The sequence below is a fragment of the Jaculus jaculus genome, chromosome 3, assembly GCF_020740685.1.
Source record: "Jaculus jaculus isolate mJacJac1 chromosome 3, mJacJac1.mat.Y.cur, whole genome shotgun sequence".
NCBI lineage: Eukaryota > Metazoa > Chordata > Mammalia > Rodentia > Dipodidae > Jaculus > Jaculus jaculus.
The window spans coordinates 156,611,892-156,627,601 of record NC_059104.1 but is presented as its reverse complement, the minus strand read 5'-3'; the positions used below and the strand labels follow the sequence as shown (position 1 = coordinate 156,627,601).

Below are 15,710 nucleotides of genomic sequence, written 5' to 3'. Positions count from 1 at the left end.
GAGGGGGGTGGGGAGGTGGGGGATGAGGTTCATATGTGCTTGGCCATACTCAGCTGTTTACTTGGAATTGAACTCAAGGGGTTTCAGGCCTCCTAAGGCTCTGCACACTTAAGTGATGAGTCATCTCACCAGCCCATCGCCAGCTTATTCTTTCGAGACAAGAATCTCTTACTGAATCTAGTGTTCATTGATTCAGCTAGAGTAGCTAGCATGGGATTCCCAGGGATACCCTACTTCTACTTCCTCAGCACTGGGGTCACAGGAAGGCTGCTCTGTCAAGCATTTTTCTTCAGTGCGAGGAGCTCAAACTCAGGTCCTCATGCTTGCATGGCAAGCATTTTACCCACTGAACTATCTCCCCAGCCTCCTTAATTACATTAGTGGTGACTTTTAATTGTTTTATTACTCTTATCTATAAGCTATTAAGATAATTTTGTAAGATTATGAGAAACTTTATTAAGTTCCTCATGCTTTTAGTGACAATGTAGATGCTATCTGTTTTGTCAATTTGAAAGGGAGAAAAACAAACATGTTTTCCTAAGGTTACTCAGTATAGCTCAGATGCTTGCCTTTTGTTTTCTTGCTGTGCCAAGCACAAGAGTTTAAAGGGAGAGTCTTCTGTAGGGGTTGATTTGGGGAGAAATCATTGAAAAATCTAGTAGGTTGAGTTAAGAAGCCCTTCTAGTACTTCTCCTCCTTCAGAATTTAAGTACATGTACTTACCGTGCTCTAAGACTTCTTTAAATGTTCATTAGAGAAAAGTGGCAGTTCATGACCTTTCATGCCTGAAATGGTAATCAGTGGGAAGTGAATGAGCAGAGAGAAATCTGCAGCTGGGCCGAAAGGGTGAGAACCACATCAGATATGAGCAACACTGTGCCTAATCAAGGGTTTTCTTGAGTGAATTCTTGATGAGCATATGCCCAAGGAAATGTCAGGTGGCCTGAGTGTGGAGACAGGGCACACCCGGTGAAGAACTAGATGGCATTCCATTATTCCAGTCCATGAGTAACATCCATGCCCTGTGTTTAAAGCAACTGAAGGAATTCTGTATACTGCTGTTTATTGTTGGTGGCGGCTGTTTGTTCATGGATTGTGTGTTGGAATTGAATTGATTCTTAGTGGACATAGCCAGGTGCGGTGGTGCACACCTTTAATCCTAGCACTTGGGAGGCAGAGGTAGGAGGATCCCCATGAGTTTAAGGCCACCCTGAGAATACAGAATGAATTCCAGGTCAGCCTGGGCTAAAGTGAAACCCTACTTCTAAAAATTGAAAAAGTGAAAAAAAATACTTGGTGATAATGGGGAGTGGATATTGTTGGCCCTCTGCACAAAGCACTGTGTTCAAACAGTGAGTGAGTGCTGTCTCCCTGGCTACCTTGGTGAACAGAAATACTCTTCTCATGGTCTTTCTTAGCATTACCGAATGGCAAAAATCTTACTGTCACACTTGTATATGCTGTTCATATACGGCCCTGGTATGGCCTTCTAAAGTAATTTAGAAAGTCTTATTTATTTATTTTTGTAATGTCTCTGGGAGAAAACTATCACCCTAAGCTTGTGTATTACCCTTATTTGAGGTTAATGAGAGTATCATAATGAAATCACTACAGATTGTCTGTCTGCAACAAGGAGGTTTTGCTTAAGGTGACTTGTCCATTGTGCCCTGCTGAAAACATAATATTTGTCCAGCTGTAACTTTCTGCTAAGTTCATACAGAAACTTTCTCCTCTGCCTGCTCCATGTGCTGCATGACGTATGAGGATTTCATTTATTTATTTTTCTGTGTTGTAAAAGTAACGTGTTTGGCAGCATTAGTATAAAGAATGAGTTTTTTTTTTTTTAAGAATGAGCTTTTAACATAGATACATGAACACACTGAAAACCTGATCGGTGTACTTCACCCTTTCGTCTTAGTCAGTATGTAAATAAGTGGGGTTTTGTGCATTTTATTTGTAACATTTAGATTACTTATTTTATAAATTCAAATATCCTATTTCTTAGATGAATTTTTTTCACTTAAGTATTTTATATAAATTTTGGATTTATAGAATTTTTTCTCACTTTCATTATTCTTAAATATAGTTTATTATATAAATTATTAACTACTTCAATTATGAACTATTTTACTTTATGATTATTTGCTGTGCATAAAAACAATGGGTGTTTACTATTAAGTTGAACGAAATTTTCAAGATTGCAAATATTGACTTGAATTTTCAAAAGCTCATGACTTTGGGAATTTACTTGGTTTCAAAACCAGGGCTACTTTGAGCCTCATGTAAAATGAGTCATGATGGGGGTACAGCTCACTGGTGGAGTGCTTGCCTAGTATGCACTCTAGGGCACAAAGCCCTGTGTCAAGCCTCAGCACTACATAAAAAAAAAACAAAAAACTAGGTATGGTGGTGCGTGCTCGTAATGCAAACACTGGGGAAGTGAAGGAGGTAGGGTCATCATGAGTTTGAGTCCAGTTTGGGCTACATGAGACCATGCTTCACATAAAATAAAAGAATTATTAAAACCTACCTTAAAGGGGCAGGTGAAAGTTAAAGATGGTACTTTGAAAATATCCATTTAGTGTTAATGTTATATAATGGGTAGCATATTATTATTTCATTTTTCTGCTTGCTTTGTTCTCCATGTTCATGTCCTTTTTATTATTTACTAAACTTTTATTAATTATTTTAAGCCCTTTTTATGATTCCTTTTGGCTATTGCTCTCTCTGTCTTGTTTTGTTTTTATTTTATTTTATTTTTTTGAGGTAGAGTCTCACTCTAGCCCAGGCTGACCTGAAATTCACTACATAGTCTCAGGGTGGCCTTGAACTCACAGCAATCCTCCTACCTCTGACTCCCAAGTGCTGGGATTAAAAGCATGCACCACCATGCCCGGCATCTTTTTTTTTTTTTTTAATTTTCTATCTCATTTGTATCAAATTGCATTTTTTAAAAAAATAATATTTACTTACTTGCAAGCAGAGAGAGATAGAAGAAGGACAGACATAGAGAGAATGGCCACATCAGGGCCTCTAGTCATTGCAAATGAACTCCAGATACATGTGCCCCTTGTGCTTCTGACTTATGTGGGTCCTGGGGAATTAAACCTGGGTCCTTTGTCTTTGTAGGCAAATGACTTAACCAGTAAGCCATCTTTCCAGCCCTTGAATTACATTTTAATGGCTTATCACAACTAATCAATTGACTATAAAGTAGAGCAATTGGTATGAGAAAGGAAAGAAATAGCTGAATATCTTGGTGACTTTTAAATAGAATTCTTTCTTAATATTATTTATTTATTTATCTAATTGAGAGATAGACAGAGAGAGAGAAAATTAATGAATGAATGGGTGCACCAGGGCCTCTAGCCACAACAAACAAACCCCAAAGGCATGTGCCACCATGTGCAACTGGCTTACATGGGCACTGGGGAATTAAACCTGAGTCCTTGGGCTTTGCAGAGAAGCACCTTATCTCTCCAGCCCTTAAATATAATCCTTTAATTAAACTTTCTATTCAGTTATACTGTTTCCTTTCTATGGCTGTAATAGAGACATGAACAAAGTGTTTATGGGTATGTGATGACAGTGTCTTCCTAATTTTTATTGTCATAGGTCTATGGGTATATGTTGAATGAACATCATGTTTGTAAATTTATTTGTCTTGACATTTACTTGACTATCACATTATCTTTTAAATTTTAATAATTTTTCTATGCCCAAATTTTATTTATAGTCCTTCAATTCTTTAATTATATTGGAGTGATTTATTCATATACTTGAGTTTCCACCCCATGAAGTTCCTAAGGTCAATAGAAATCGAGTATTAGGTGGCTTTTTTTTGTTTAGTATGTGGCCATGAATACATAGAGGGTGAAAGCTTGCATTTCCTGATCCATGCTCTTTCATCTCAGGATCATGAGCATTCCTGACAGTTCGTAGCTATCCTCGGTTTCTGTACTATCCAGTGGCCGACTTATGCAGTATTAGCAACATGAAACCACAGAAATATATGTTGAACTAATAGGCGGATACATTACTAGAGCATGAGTGAAGTATAGATGGGGCCAGAGGGAATTTTTAATTTCTTTTCCAGAAAAGAGAGATGAGTTTCAGTGTTTGCTTGATAGACAGAAGAGGGTGTAAGTGTTAGAAACACATGGGTGTGGTAAGTTAAAGCTAATGAGCAAGGGTTCAGTGCCTTGGAACGTACCCAGGAAGAAATGGACAGAGGTACTGATGAGGAACAGCACATCTTTTACTAACTGTTAAAGAAGAGCAGAATAGCTGTCTGGTAGGACGTAGTTAAACAGACCATCTATTCAAGTTTCTAGTAGACCTTTGACTCCAGTATGTATTTTTACCTTTTTGAGGTACAAATGTTAGAAAGAGGTAGAACATAGTCACATTGGACCATATTTGTTATTTTCCCTATATTAAGGATGTTAAAGTATACATATAGTGCTCTGTGTCACTGTCTTGAGAAGCATAGTTTCATTTAATTTTTCACACTGAAGATAGCAATAACAGTTTTTTTGCCCTGTTTTACAAGCTTCTTAGCAGAGAGAAAATATACTTTAAATTAGTTATTCCTGCAAAGTCTTTCCACAGAAAACAGTGATTTTCAGCTGAGAAAAAACAAACAAACAAACTTTGCTTTCTTTCTATTTTTCTTTTTTTTGTTAACTATTGTTGGGGAGGGGTGTCTTAAAACATCATGAAATCATTTTTTATCTAACTACTCATATTATTGGTGATTATATTGAAATTGTGTTTTTATATTAATATATTCAGTGGGGAAGGTGGGATGAGGAAAACTAGATCAGTGGGTACTAAGTCACAGTAGATAGCAGGAATTTGTGAAGTTTTATTACATAGTAGAATTTCTACAGATGAAATAGGTTATACATATAAAATATCTAGGCAAATAGAATTTTGATACTTTAACCACAAAGAAATGCTAAATGTTTGAGAAGAGACTGACGCTGATTTCATCATTATATCACATTTATGTTTATCCATGCATAATAATGTATCATTAGTTCATATGATTTCTATTTTTATGTATCAAAAATTAATTAAGAAACACATATTCAATGTAATATTTACTTCCAGAGACCAAAATGCACATTTCAAAATGTTCATAGTCAATATGCTCAACTCCAATTCACAGGAAATTTTAAATAAACTAGTATTTACACATGTTTAAAAAGTATAAGATAATATTTTTATTACATATGCACAAATGCATGTGAATTCAAAATTCTACACAGAGCCCAAAGGTTTAAGATAGCAGAGACCTTTCTTTTCATTGTATTTTTGTTATTGTGTTTGAATTTTGTTCTAGTATGTGTATGTTTTACATTTCTAACATAATTTTTAATGGTTGTTTGAGTTACAGTTTTCATGTTATAAAATTTGTAAAATTTAAAATATCAATTCCATGAGTTTTTCATGTATTTAGAGTAGTGTGTACTTTCATTCCTAAAATCTAAATTTAGAAATATTTCATTACCTCAGTATTCAACCTTGTACGCATTAGTAGTCACTAATATCACTTCTCACTCCCTCAGCTTTAGGCATCTACCATTGAAAGTTATTATGAGAAAAACGTAATACAACACGCTCTTTTATTGGCTTCATTTACTTAGAGTATGTTTTTGAGATTCATATTTTTGTATGACAAAACTTTTTTAAACTTAAAATTATTTTAAAAATCCAGGTGATGGTTTAGTAGTTAAGGGCACATGCCTATGAAGCCTAAGGACCAGGTTCAACTCTCCAGATCCAACGTAAGCCCGACAAAGGTGAAGTCAATGCAAGGTTGCATATGCCCACTAGGTGGTTCAAGTGTCTGGAGTTCAATTGCAGTGGCTGAGGCCCTGGTGCACCAATTCTCCCTCTCCCTCTCTCTCGCTCTCTCTCTAATAAAATAAAATAAAATAAAATAAAATAAAATAAAATAAAATAAAATATCCAAGTGAAAATATCAATATTAAAATTAGTTATATTGTTTAAATTGTACAGTGTTTGTGAACTTGTCAGGAATTACAGAGAAATGATTTCTTGTTAATAGTGTTTATTGAATATATATATATATATATATATATATATATATATATATATATATATATATATATAATGAACTGGTCACTCTGTTAGGCTTTCTGTATATTGTCATAGAACTGGGAATATATAACATGTAGCTGGCAGTATAGTTGCTATAAATGAATAAATTAAGTAAAGTTATTAAATTTTTGATTAATTTATAATGCATGTAAAAGGTACAGAGTATAAAATTAAATGTTTAGATGCTTATTTCATAATCAAAGTTAAATATGTGAAGTTGCGTAGCTGCTACACTACTTAAATGTCCTTACCGGATCCTGAAATGTTTAGTTAGACTTTTGCAGCAATAAAGGTGACCTGCATCTTTCCTATCCATGATGGAGTTACTATTTCAGGAATGACTTGTAAAAATGAGGTGTTAAGTTGGAAATTTTGTAATATTGATTCACTTAAGTTTAGATAACCACATTCTGCTTCTAAACAACATACATTAGTAGTGATTGGACTTACTCTCCTGACTGAACATTGGAACAACTAAAAAAAATGGACAAAATATGTAAAAGCATATTTCCCAAGAATGTACCTGTTAGGCTGAAGGACAGGGCTTACTGAGGCATGGGAAACAAATGAGATGAGTCTGATTATTACTCTAGCATAATGTCTGGAGAGAATTTCTAGTCATGATTTAAAGAACTTTAGACAAAAATAAACACCCCCCCGCCCCGGAAATTTCTGAGTTGAGGAATTTAAAACTCAAAGTGTTAACAGACCATGCTGGGTAATGTCCACAGAGTAGAACCCCAGAGATGAAATGGAGTTCTCAGCTAAGTATGGATTAGGGCATGCATGTGCCTACCCCGGCCATGCAAAGCGCATCCTAAAAGATTAGAGGTTCTTAATTCAGTGTTTGGTACTCATACAGTAGAGAAAGAATAGCTTTAATACTTATGAGCAGTCATTCTGGAAAATCTCCAAGAATTATGTGACATCTGGTAAAGTCCATGTGGTGGTTTATCTTAGGGAGTAATTAGCACTATTGTACACACTTATATATCTTAAAAGAAAATCCTTATGTGATTGTTTCCTACTAACATAATTTAGAAGAAAGCTTTAGAAGATTTGTTGTAATACAAAAGTACTCTTTACACATCAATGTAAAGTTTACAATGCCTATCATCAAGTAAATAATTACCACTGTGCCATAATGGAAAAATGTGACTAGTAATAGTAGATAAATTGCCTAATACCAAGCCAGAACTTGCAAAGATGTTAAATTTAGCAAGCAAGAACATTAAAAAGAGTGCTTATAACTAAGTCTTACAGTTTCACTAAAAGTTAGAGATTTGGAAGATAGGATAAAAATCCAAATCATATTTCTAACAAAATGAAATCAAAAGTTTACTGGATACATTAATTGCATGTTATTCATTGCAGAAGAAAATTTTAATGAATTTCAATGAGTAAGAAACAATTCAAAAGAAACAAAGAGAAAAGGAATGTTTTCCCTAAGAAAGAGAACATCTGTGAGTTCTCAGGGAATTTAGGATGACTTAAACATGTAATTGGATTTCCTAAAGGAGAAAAAAGAAGAAAAATATCTGAGCAATTAGTGACTGAAAAAATTTCAAACTTTTTAGAAATTGTAAACTGAGATTAAAGATACTTAGTAAAACCCCAGTGAAGCAACCCTTTTGGTAAACATGGACACATTATACTTCTCTCAAGATCTAAGTTTTCTGATATGAAAAAAAAAATACTGTGGTTTATTTTGAAGTTCCTTTTGACTGTAAAATTCTGGAATTTGTAAAAAAGACTATATTATTTAATTGCAGATTCACATTTATTTGTAAAAGTACTATATTGAACTCACAGTGATTAATAAACTAGAACAATAAAGTTAGAACTTTAAAAATGTTATTTATCATGAGAGTTTAGGTACTGAATATTTTCCTAAGGTCCATGTGTTAAGATATGGTCACTGGACTCTGGAACTTTAGGTGGAGGTATAACTTTTTTTAAGAGGTGGGGCCTCCTGGAAGGAAGTAAAGTCATCAGAGGTATGCCTTGAAGGAAATTTTGGACCCCACTTTTCCTTCTTTCCTCCTTCCACTTTCCTTTCTGACTCGTATTCTGTGAAAAGTTTTCTCTGCCAAGTGTCCCACCATGATGTTCCTGGGCCAAGGGACCATGGAGTGAAATCTCTAAATGTGTGTCAAATGAACCTTTCCTTTTCATGAGTTATTTCAGGTATTTTGTCATTGTGATGAAAAGTTGAAGGACATACCAATAAATAATGAAATTCTTTAAGATGTTTAATTAACATAATGTTGAATGCATTTTACTTTGTTCCCATCTTACATCTAGAGACCTATCAGTAGCTCTATATATTTGGTCCCTTGTCTGTATTACCTCTGTTTATAGTTGTACAAAGCAATAGTCTTTACTGTTCTACATAGGTATTTCCTTATTCTACCTTATTTTCCTCTAAAATTCATGCCCTTCTTTGACATTGTTTTTCCAGTATTCTTTCCTGTATGAGTAGAGCATAAGTTTCATGAGGACAGAGACTTTTTTTGGTCTTGATTTTATATATATATATATTTAGTATAATAATATAACACATTATAAACATGATATATAATACACACACACAGGGGGAGAGAGAGAGAGTGCAAGCGAGCAAGAGCACGCACAGAAGGATAAACTCTTTTTTAATATTTATTTTTATTTACTAGAGACAGAGAGAGGAAGAGAGACAAATAGAATGAGCACGCCGGGGCCTCTAGCCTTGCAAACAAACTTCAGATGCATGTGCCATCATATGCATCTGGCTTATGTGGGACCTGGAGAATCAAACCTGGATCCTTAGGCTTCACAGGCATGAGCCTTAACCACTAAGCAATCTTTCCAGCCCCCAGGATAAACTCTTTTATGCCCTTATCTTGGCTCCTGTTACCCTGGGGCCCCTCTGCAATGTAGTTGTAGTATTCACTGTGGGGTCATGAGGCCCCAGTCAGTCCTTGTGGAGTTTCAGGGGGACTGTGTCTCAGGATATTTCTACCCTCTCTGTGGCTCTTACAATCTTCTGCCCCCTCCTCTGCAATGTTCCCTGAGCCATGGTAGGCCTGTTGGCAGTATGATTTTGGGTTGATTTTTGCTTTGATAGATTACCTTGTCCGTCATGATTGCCCTGGAGCTGGTTGTATGAGTAGCAGTAAGAGAAGTTTTCATATTGCTGCTTCCTCTGCAGTTTCTCCTGGGCCCTGGCACATGTGGTAGAGGTGGCCTGTTTCATGGTATCTTCTTGTCTTACTGATAGATCTTGGCTCTCCTTCATTTTCTCTGCTGTCTGTAAAAATAAAACAGATTTGCCAACCAAGAGTGAGAGCAGCTTGGGTTAAAGGGGGTATGCAAATTTATTTGAGAGATTTTTAGTATGCAAGTCTACTTTTCTTCTCCAGGGAGCACTGGGGTTGGGGTTCTCTGAAGTCTGGGTTTCTTGACCATGGGATTCTCATGCTGCTTCCCATACCAGATAAGAGTTCTGTCCACTGAATGGGCTTTATGTCTAATCAAAGAACAATTGGTTACCCATAGGGGCTGGGTGCCACCATTGCATAGTGTGCATTTCTTGTCCAGCGTTGTTTGTGACCATTGTCCTCCAGTGGCTCCACTAGGGCTCTTCAGCATCATGAGTGCTAGCCAGGAGGGAGCTAGTTTCCCCTTAGGTTCCAGCATGGTATCCCAATGTCCTGTGACCACAGCCTGCGGTGTTTTCAGCAGTAGGGTCTTACCTTTTAGTTCTGACAGATCGACTGTGTTGGCAATGGCCTACTTTGTTTTGGGGACCTCATGGGTCTCCCTGGCCAACAGCTCACTGTGGGGGAACAACTCAATTCTGTACTGGGATTTACTGGTCAGAGTCCATGGTTTAAAAGTTAAGCTTTTTCCAACTTCTGTCCAGACTGGCCCCCCTTCTCCTTCATTGGTGGTTATATATGTTCTAGAATATGCTAGTCAGACTGAGGGTTTCTATGGAACTAATTCATGTTGTGTTAACTTTTGTAGAATTTCCTCCTCACCATCCCTATCCCCAACCTTTCCAATCTCTTCTCCCTCCCCCCCACCCCTGCTCCAATCGTCTTTTCTTTCCTTAACCTGTCAGGTCACTCCTTCATTCCTCTCACCCTTTTTCTTCTCTCTCCAGATGTCATTCTACTTTTTTGGGGGGTGGGGTGGCGGTGAGGGTTGGAGGAAGTGTCTTGCTATGCCCAGACTGACCTGGAATTCAGTATGTAGTCTCAGTATGGCCTTGAACTGATGGCAGTCCTCCTATCTCTGCCTCCCAAGTGATGAGATTAAAGGTGTGTGCCATCACACGTGGCTTCATTCTAGTTTTATGCCCATATTCCTGGTGCTTAATACCTTTTGCACGCAAGAGACTTTCTTTTTTCAATTTTTATTTATTTGAGAGAAAGAGAGAAAGGTAGAATGGATGTGCCATTGGGTAGCCACTGCAAATGAACTCCAGACACATGTACCACCTTGTGTACCTGGATTTTATGAGTGCTGGGGATTTGAACCTGGGTCTTAGGCTTCATAGACAAGCGCCTTAACCACTAGGTCCTCCAGCCCAAGATGCTTTCTTTCTTTTTTTCATAAATATTTATTTATTTGGGGAGGGGGTGGAGAACGAGTACACCAAGGCCTCCAACCATTGTAAATGAGCTTCAGATGCATGGACCACCTTATACATCGGGTTTATGTGGGTACAGAGGAATCAAACCTGAGTCCTTAGTCTTTGCAGGCAAGCGCCTTAATACTAAGCCATCTTTACAGCTCAAGACTTTCTTAATATTGTTGTTATTATTAGTTCTAGACAAGTGACTGATACATTGTAGGTATAATATTTGTAGACTTAACTGATCAGTTGTATTTTAGCATCTCGTGGGTTTAAATCCATGTTTGTGCACATTTTATGGATTGATTCTTTGTTGTATAATCAAATAAGCTCCAACTGCTAGACAGTTGAGAGATTCTCGTTCTTGAAAAATACTTCCTTTGTTGATTTACATCTCCGGGCTTGAATTTTATATCCATGTCACTCCAGACATTAAAATGACAATAACAGTTTGCTGAATGCCTGACACTGTTATAGCATCATCACGTTGATTCACCCGCTCAATTCAAATTGAGACATTAATCTTAGTTTATAGATTAAAAAATGTTAAGGCTTTGGAAGTCATAGAAAGCATCCAGAGTTACACAGAATAAATTTTCAAACCTATACCTGCCTTATTCCAAAGCTGGAGTTCTTGAGCAAGCATTGTTTTCCCCATAGTTTCAGATGTGTTAGTTGTAAAGATTATTATTTGGTACTTACACAAATAAGTTTATCATTTTCGGATAAAGCACAGTGAAAACTTAAGGAAAAGAAACAATATTTTCTTCAGAGAAGGAGGAGAAAATAGGGAAGATTTGTGGAACTCTTTAAAGGGTTTTTGAATGGAGTCTACCCAGCAGTACATTGGCTAATTCAGGAAGAGCACAAAACCTTGTACATCTGGAAAAGCTGTCAATGCCCAAGTGGAGTAGATTGAATGAAAATAAAAAATTGAGTTTCCTGATGTAAGTTTCAGCTAGAAAATTATAGCCAGCTAACTCACTTGGAGTTTGATCCATAATTACTTAATCAATAAGTAAAATTATTCCATATGCCTTAAGTTTCTTAAGACCATATAATAAACCTTGGGGTTTATGGGTAGCATATTTTTAAGAGCAATAAAAAGAGCCATAGGAGGAAAAGGGTAAGGGAGGAGGGACAGAGAAAGGGAGAGAAGAGTGTGTGTGTTTAAAGGAGAAAAACATTCTATACATATAGTACAACTATAATTATATATACATATATACATACATGTATGCATACACACACATACGCACACACTTAGTGGTACTTGATGCCTATCTGGTATGTTTACATATCTGCAAGTCATTCAGACTTAAGTCATGCTTGTCTCAGGCTAACATAGCAACCTTGACATTGAAATTGCTAAACTCTTCTACTTTCCTCGAGGTAACCGGAGATTATTTGTGTCATTAGATTTTTAAAAAAATATTTATTATTTACTTGGAAGAGACAGAGAGAGAGAAAGAGACAGACAGTCAGACAGACAGACAGAGGGAGAGAATGGGCACACCAAGGCTTCTAGCCACTGCAAACAAGCTCCAGATCCATGTGCCACCTTGTGCATCTGGCTTTACGTGGGTACTGGGGAATCAAACCTGGTTCCTTTCACTTTGTTGGCAAAAGCCTTAACCACTAATCCATCTCTCTAGCCCCAATCATTAGTTTTTTTAAATTACCTTAATATTATTTATCTGAAAGGTGTGACATATATCTAGTTTTATGTGTGCTTTTATTGTTTCAGGCATGAGATTTAATAGTGAATGTTTTGTTTTCATAAATCATAAAATAACATGTTTTCTCTTTGTTCTAGGTTCTCCTGTTCTGCATCACAGCGGCCATGTACATGTTCTTTTTCAGGTATGTTCTGTTCACCTTATTTATTGTAATACCTACAACAGTACTCTTTTATAGTTTTTTTTTTTTTTTTTTGTAATCTGTGAAACTAAACTATTCCCCCCAAAATGTTTTGAGTACATGACATGAAATCTCCCTGCCCAGGGAGATTAGAGATAAACTTTACCTCTGTGTAGAGAGAAGAGAAATTGGGAAGGAAGTCTTGTTTTTCTACCCTCATGTTCTTCTGAGCTAATCCTTGACAAGTTGAATGTATCAACTGATAGCATTCAAATGCTGGCAACTGGATTTTGTTACTTATACATTTGATTTACATGCTATTTACTCACCTGATAGAATAATCACACTTTAAATTTATATTAAAGTATGGTATTCTGCTGGGTGTAGTAGTGCATGCCTTTAATCCCAGCACTCCAAAGCAGAGGTAGGAGGATATCTGTGAGTTCGAGGCAACCCTGAGGCTACATAGTGAATTCTGGGTCAGCCTGGGCTAGAGCAAGTCCCTACCTTGAAAAAATAAAAAACGTCGTATTCTGGTTCTGTGTACTTCTGTGATTGTAGTGTAGTACTCTAACAGTGCTCTGTATTCTGAGCTTGTCTCTATGCTAAAGATGCCCTTGTCATTCTGGCAGCAGTGTGTTTAGGGTGGCTCCAGATGTAAATGTCAAGAAGGATGTTGTCACCTTCATGTGACCAAAACAGTATGGAAAATGGTTTCTGATGAAGGAAAACCCAATCGCTACGTCATAATCTTCATTTTCAGTCATAGTAGTTATTCCCCATTTGTTAGCACTCTTAATGACACTCATTTAGATGACTTGATTTTTCTGGATCTAGGCAGAATTTAGTTACAGCAAAAACAATTCGATTACAGGGTTTTAAAATAGAAATTTGTATTAACTTGGAAAAGACAGTTGTAGATTTTTTAAAAACTATTTTATTTTTATTTCTTTATTTGAGAGAGAGAAAGAGTGAGAGAGACAGAGGGAGAAAGAGAGAGAGAAAAAGAGAAAAAGAAAGAATGGGTGTGCCAGGGCTTCCAGTCACTGCAAATGCACTGCAGACGCATTTGTCACCTTGTGCATCTGGCTTGTATGGATCCTGGGGAATCAAATCTATATCCTTTGGCTTTGCATGCAAGCACCTTAACTGCTAAGTCATCTCCCCAACTCCAGTTGTGGAATTTTTTTTTTTTTAATTTTTTGAGGTAGGGTCTTACTGTAGTTCAGGCTGACCTGGAGTTCAGTATGTAGTCCCAGGATGGTCTTGGACTCATGTCGATCCTCCTACCTCTGCCTCCTGAGTGCTGGGTTTAAAGGCATGTACTACTATGCCTGGCTCCAGTTGTGGATTTATATATGTATTTATCTATTTGTTTATTTATTTGAGAGAGAGAGAGAGAATGGGCGCTCTAGGGCCTCCAGCCACTGCAAACAAACTCCAGATGCATGTGCCATCTTGTACATTTGGCTTACATGGGACCTGAAGAATTGAACCTGGCTCCTTTGGCTTCACAGGCAAGTACTTTACCTGCTAAGCCCTCTCTCCAGCCCCAAGTTGTGGATTTTTTAATAAAATATGTATATTAGATGCACTTATAACTTCCCAATAAGAAATTTAATCCATACCAAACTATACCAATAATTTAAATTAGTGATTTTTTGCCAGGTAGAGGTAGTAAATATTTGATAATGCATGATGATGTGACTTTTACTATATCACAAATGGTATGTTTAGGGCTGGAGAGATGGCTTAGTAGTTAAGGCACTTGCCTGCAAAACCAAAGGACCCAGGTCCCATTCCCCAGGACCCACATAGGCACGCATAAGCACAAGGTGGTGCATGTGTCTGGAGTTTGATTTCAGTGGCTGGGTGCCCTGGCATGCCCATTCTCTCTCTCTTTCTCTTCATCTCTCCCCCTCTCTGCCTCTCTCTCTCTCAGATAAATAAAAATATTTTTAAATGGTGTGTTTAAACACAAAATGTTGATGTTGCTAGTATTATTTTTACGAAGTGGTAGTAAGAATAGCAGACGGGGAAATTGTAAAAAATTCAAGGTAAGGACAAGTGATTTTTTAAAGAATTAATACTGGGATATATGGGGTCTCATATCAGTTAGTAATTGAGAAATTATCAGAACTATTTGATTGTTTTTCTGAAGTTTATTTTCCCTTCTTTCCAAATCCTTCCCTCCTTCTCTCTTTTCTTTCTTTGCTGATGATTAAACCTGGTGGATGCTAGGCAAGTGCTCTAATACTGATTCACATACCCAGCCTGAAGTTTTTTTATCCGTTACTTTTACTGTATTTGTATACATGCTATAGTATTACTGTGTTATACAACAGTGCTATATTATTATACTGTATAATACAAATTCATAATTTTATCAAATATGACAGTATTGCTAAAAATTCAAATGGTTTATCTTTATGTCTCTATGTCTCGTCTAGTCTGATGATATAACATACCTCCTGAGGAATATGTAGTCACATGTTACAAAGCTTTAAATGAAATGTTTGTGTACGTGCAGGATAATGAAATATAATATCAAGCAAATTTTCCTTTTGTGAAAATTACTAATTGGTAATTAAAGCAGGTAATTTTTCCCAAATGATACTCAAAAATGACATATATGCTTAATTTTCCTATTTTTTAGTCATCAGATATCTCTGAGGTTTAAAAACACATTGAATGTTGACTGTTCTGTTGAATATCCAATGTTCTAGGTAATTATAATTTGAAAACTACTGCCATGGACCTAGTATTTTTGGTATAGAAAGAAAATCAACCCTATAAATATGTGTTTGGGTGCAGAGCTACAGAACCTTTTCCTGTTTCAGTTACAACATATGAGTTTAAAACAACAGTTTAAAATACTTTCCAGAAGGTTCAATACAAGGTTTAAGTGCCAAGATAAACATTTTTAATTTTGTGATGAAAAGGGGTTATTTTTCTCCCAAAGAAGCATTACAACCAGTTTTTTAGTATCCTTGGCAGAAGTTAGTTTGAATAACTCAACAAGAGGTTTGGTGAATGGTAAAATCAGACTATTTATAAAGTACTACACTAAACAAATGTTATATGTTGTTCTGAATTCTAG

General features: G+C 36.5%; 1 protein-coding gene across 1 annotated transcript in view; it reads left to right on the top strand.

Annotated features, from left to right (window-relative positions):
* Tmem135 (transmembrane protein 135) overlaps positions 1 to 15,710 on the top strand; it is a 290,655-nt gene that overhangs the window by 138,569 nt on the left and 136,376 nt on the right. The window contains exon 6 of the mRNA XM_045146120.1: positions 12,567 to 12,613. Coding sequence (XP_045002055.1) covers positions 12,567 to 12,613 — 47 coding nt within the window. The remainder of the gene's footprint in view (positions 1 to 12,566; positions 12,614 to 15,710) is intronic.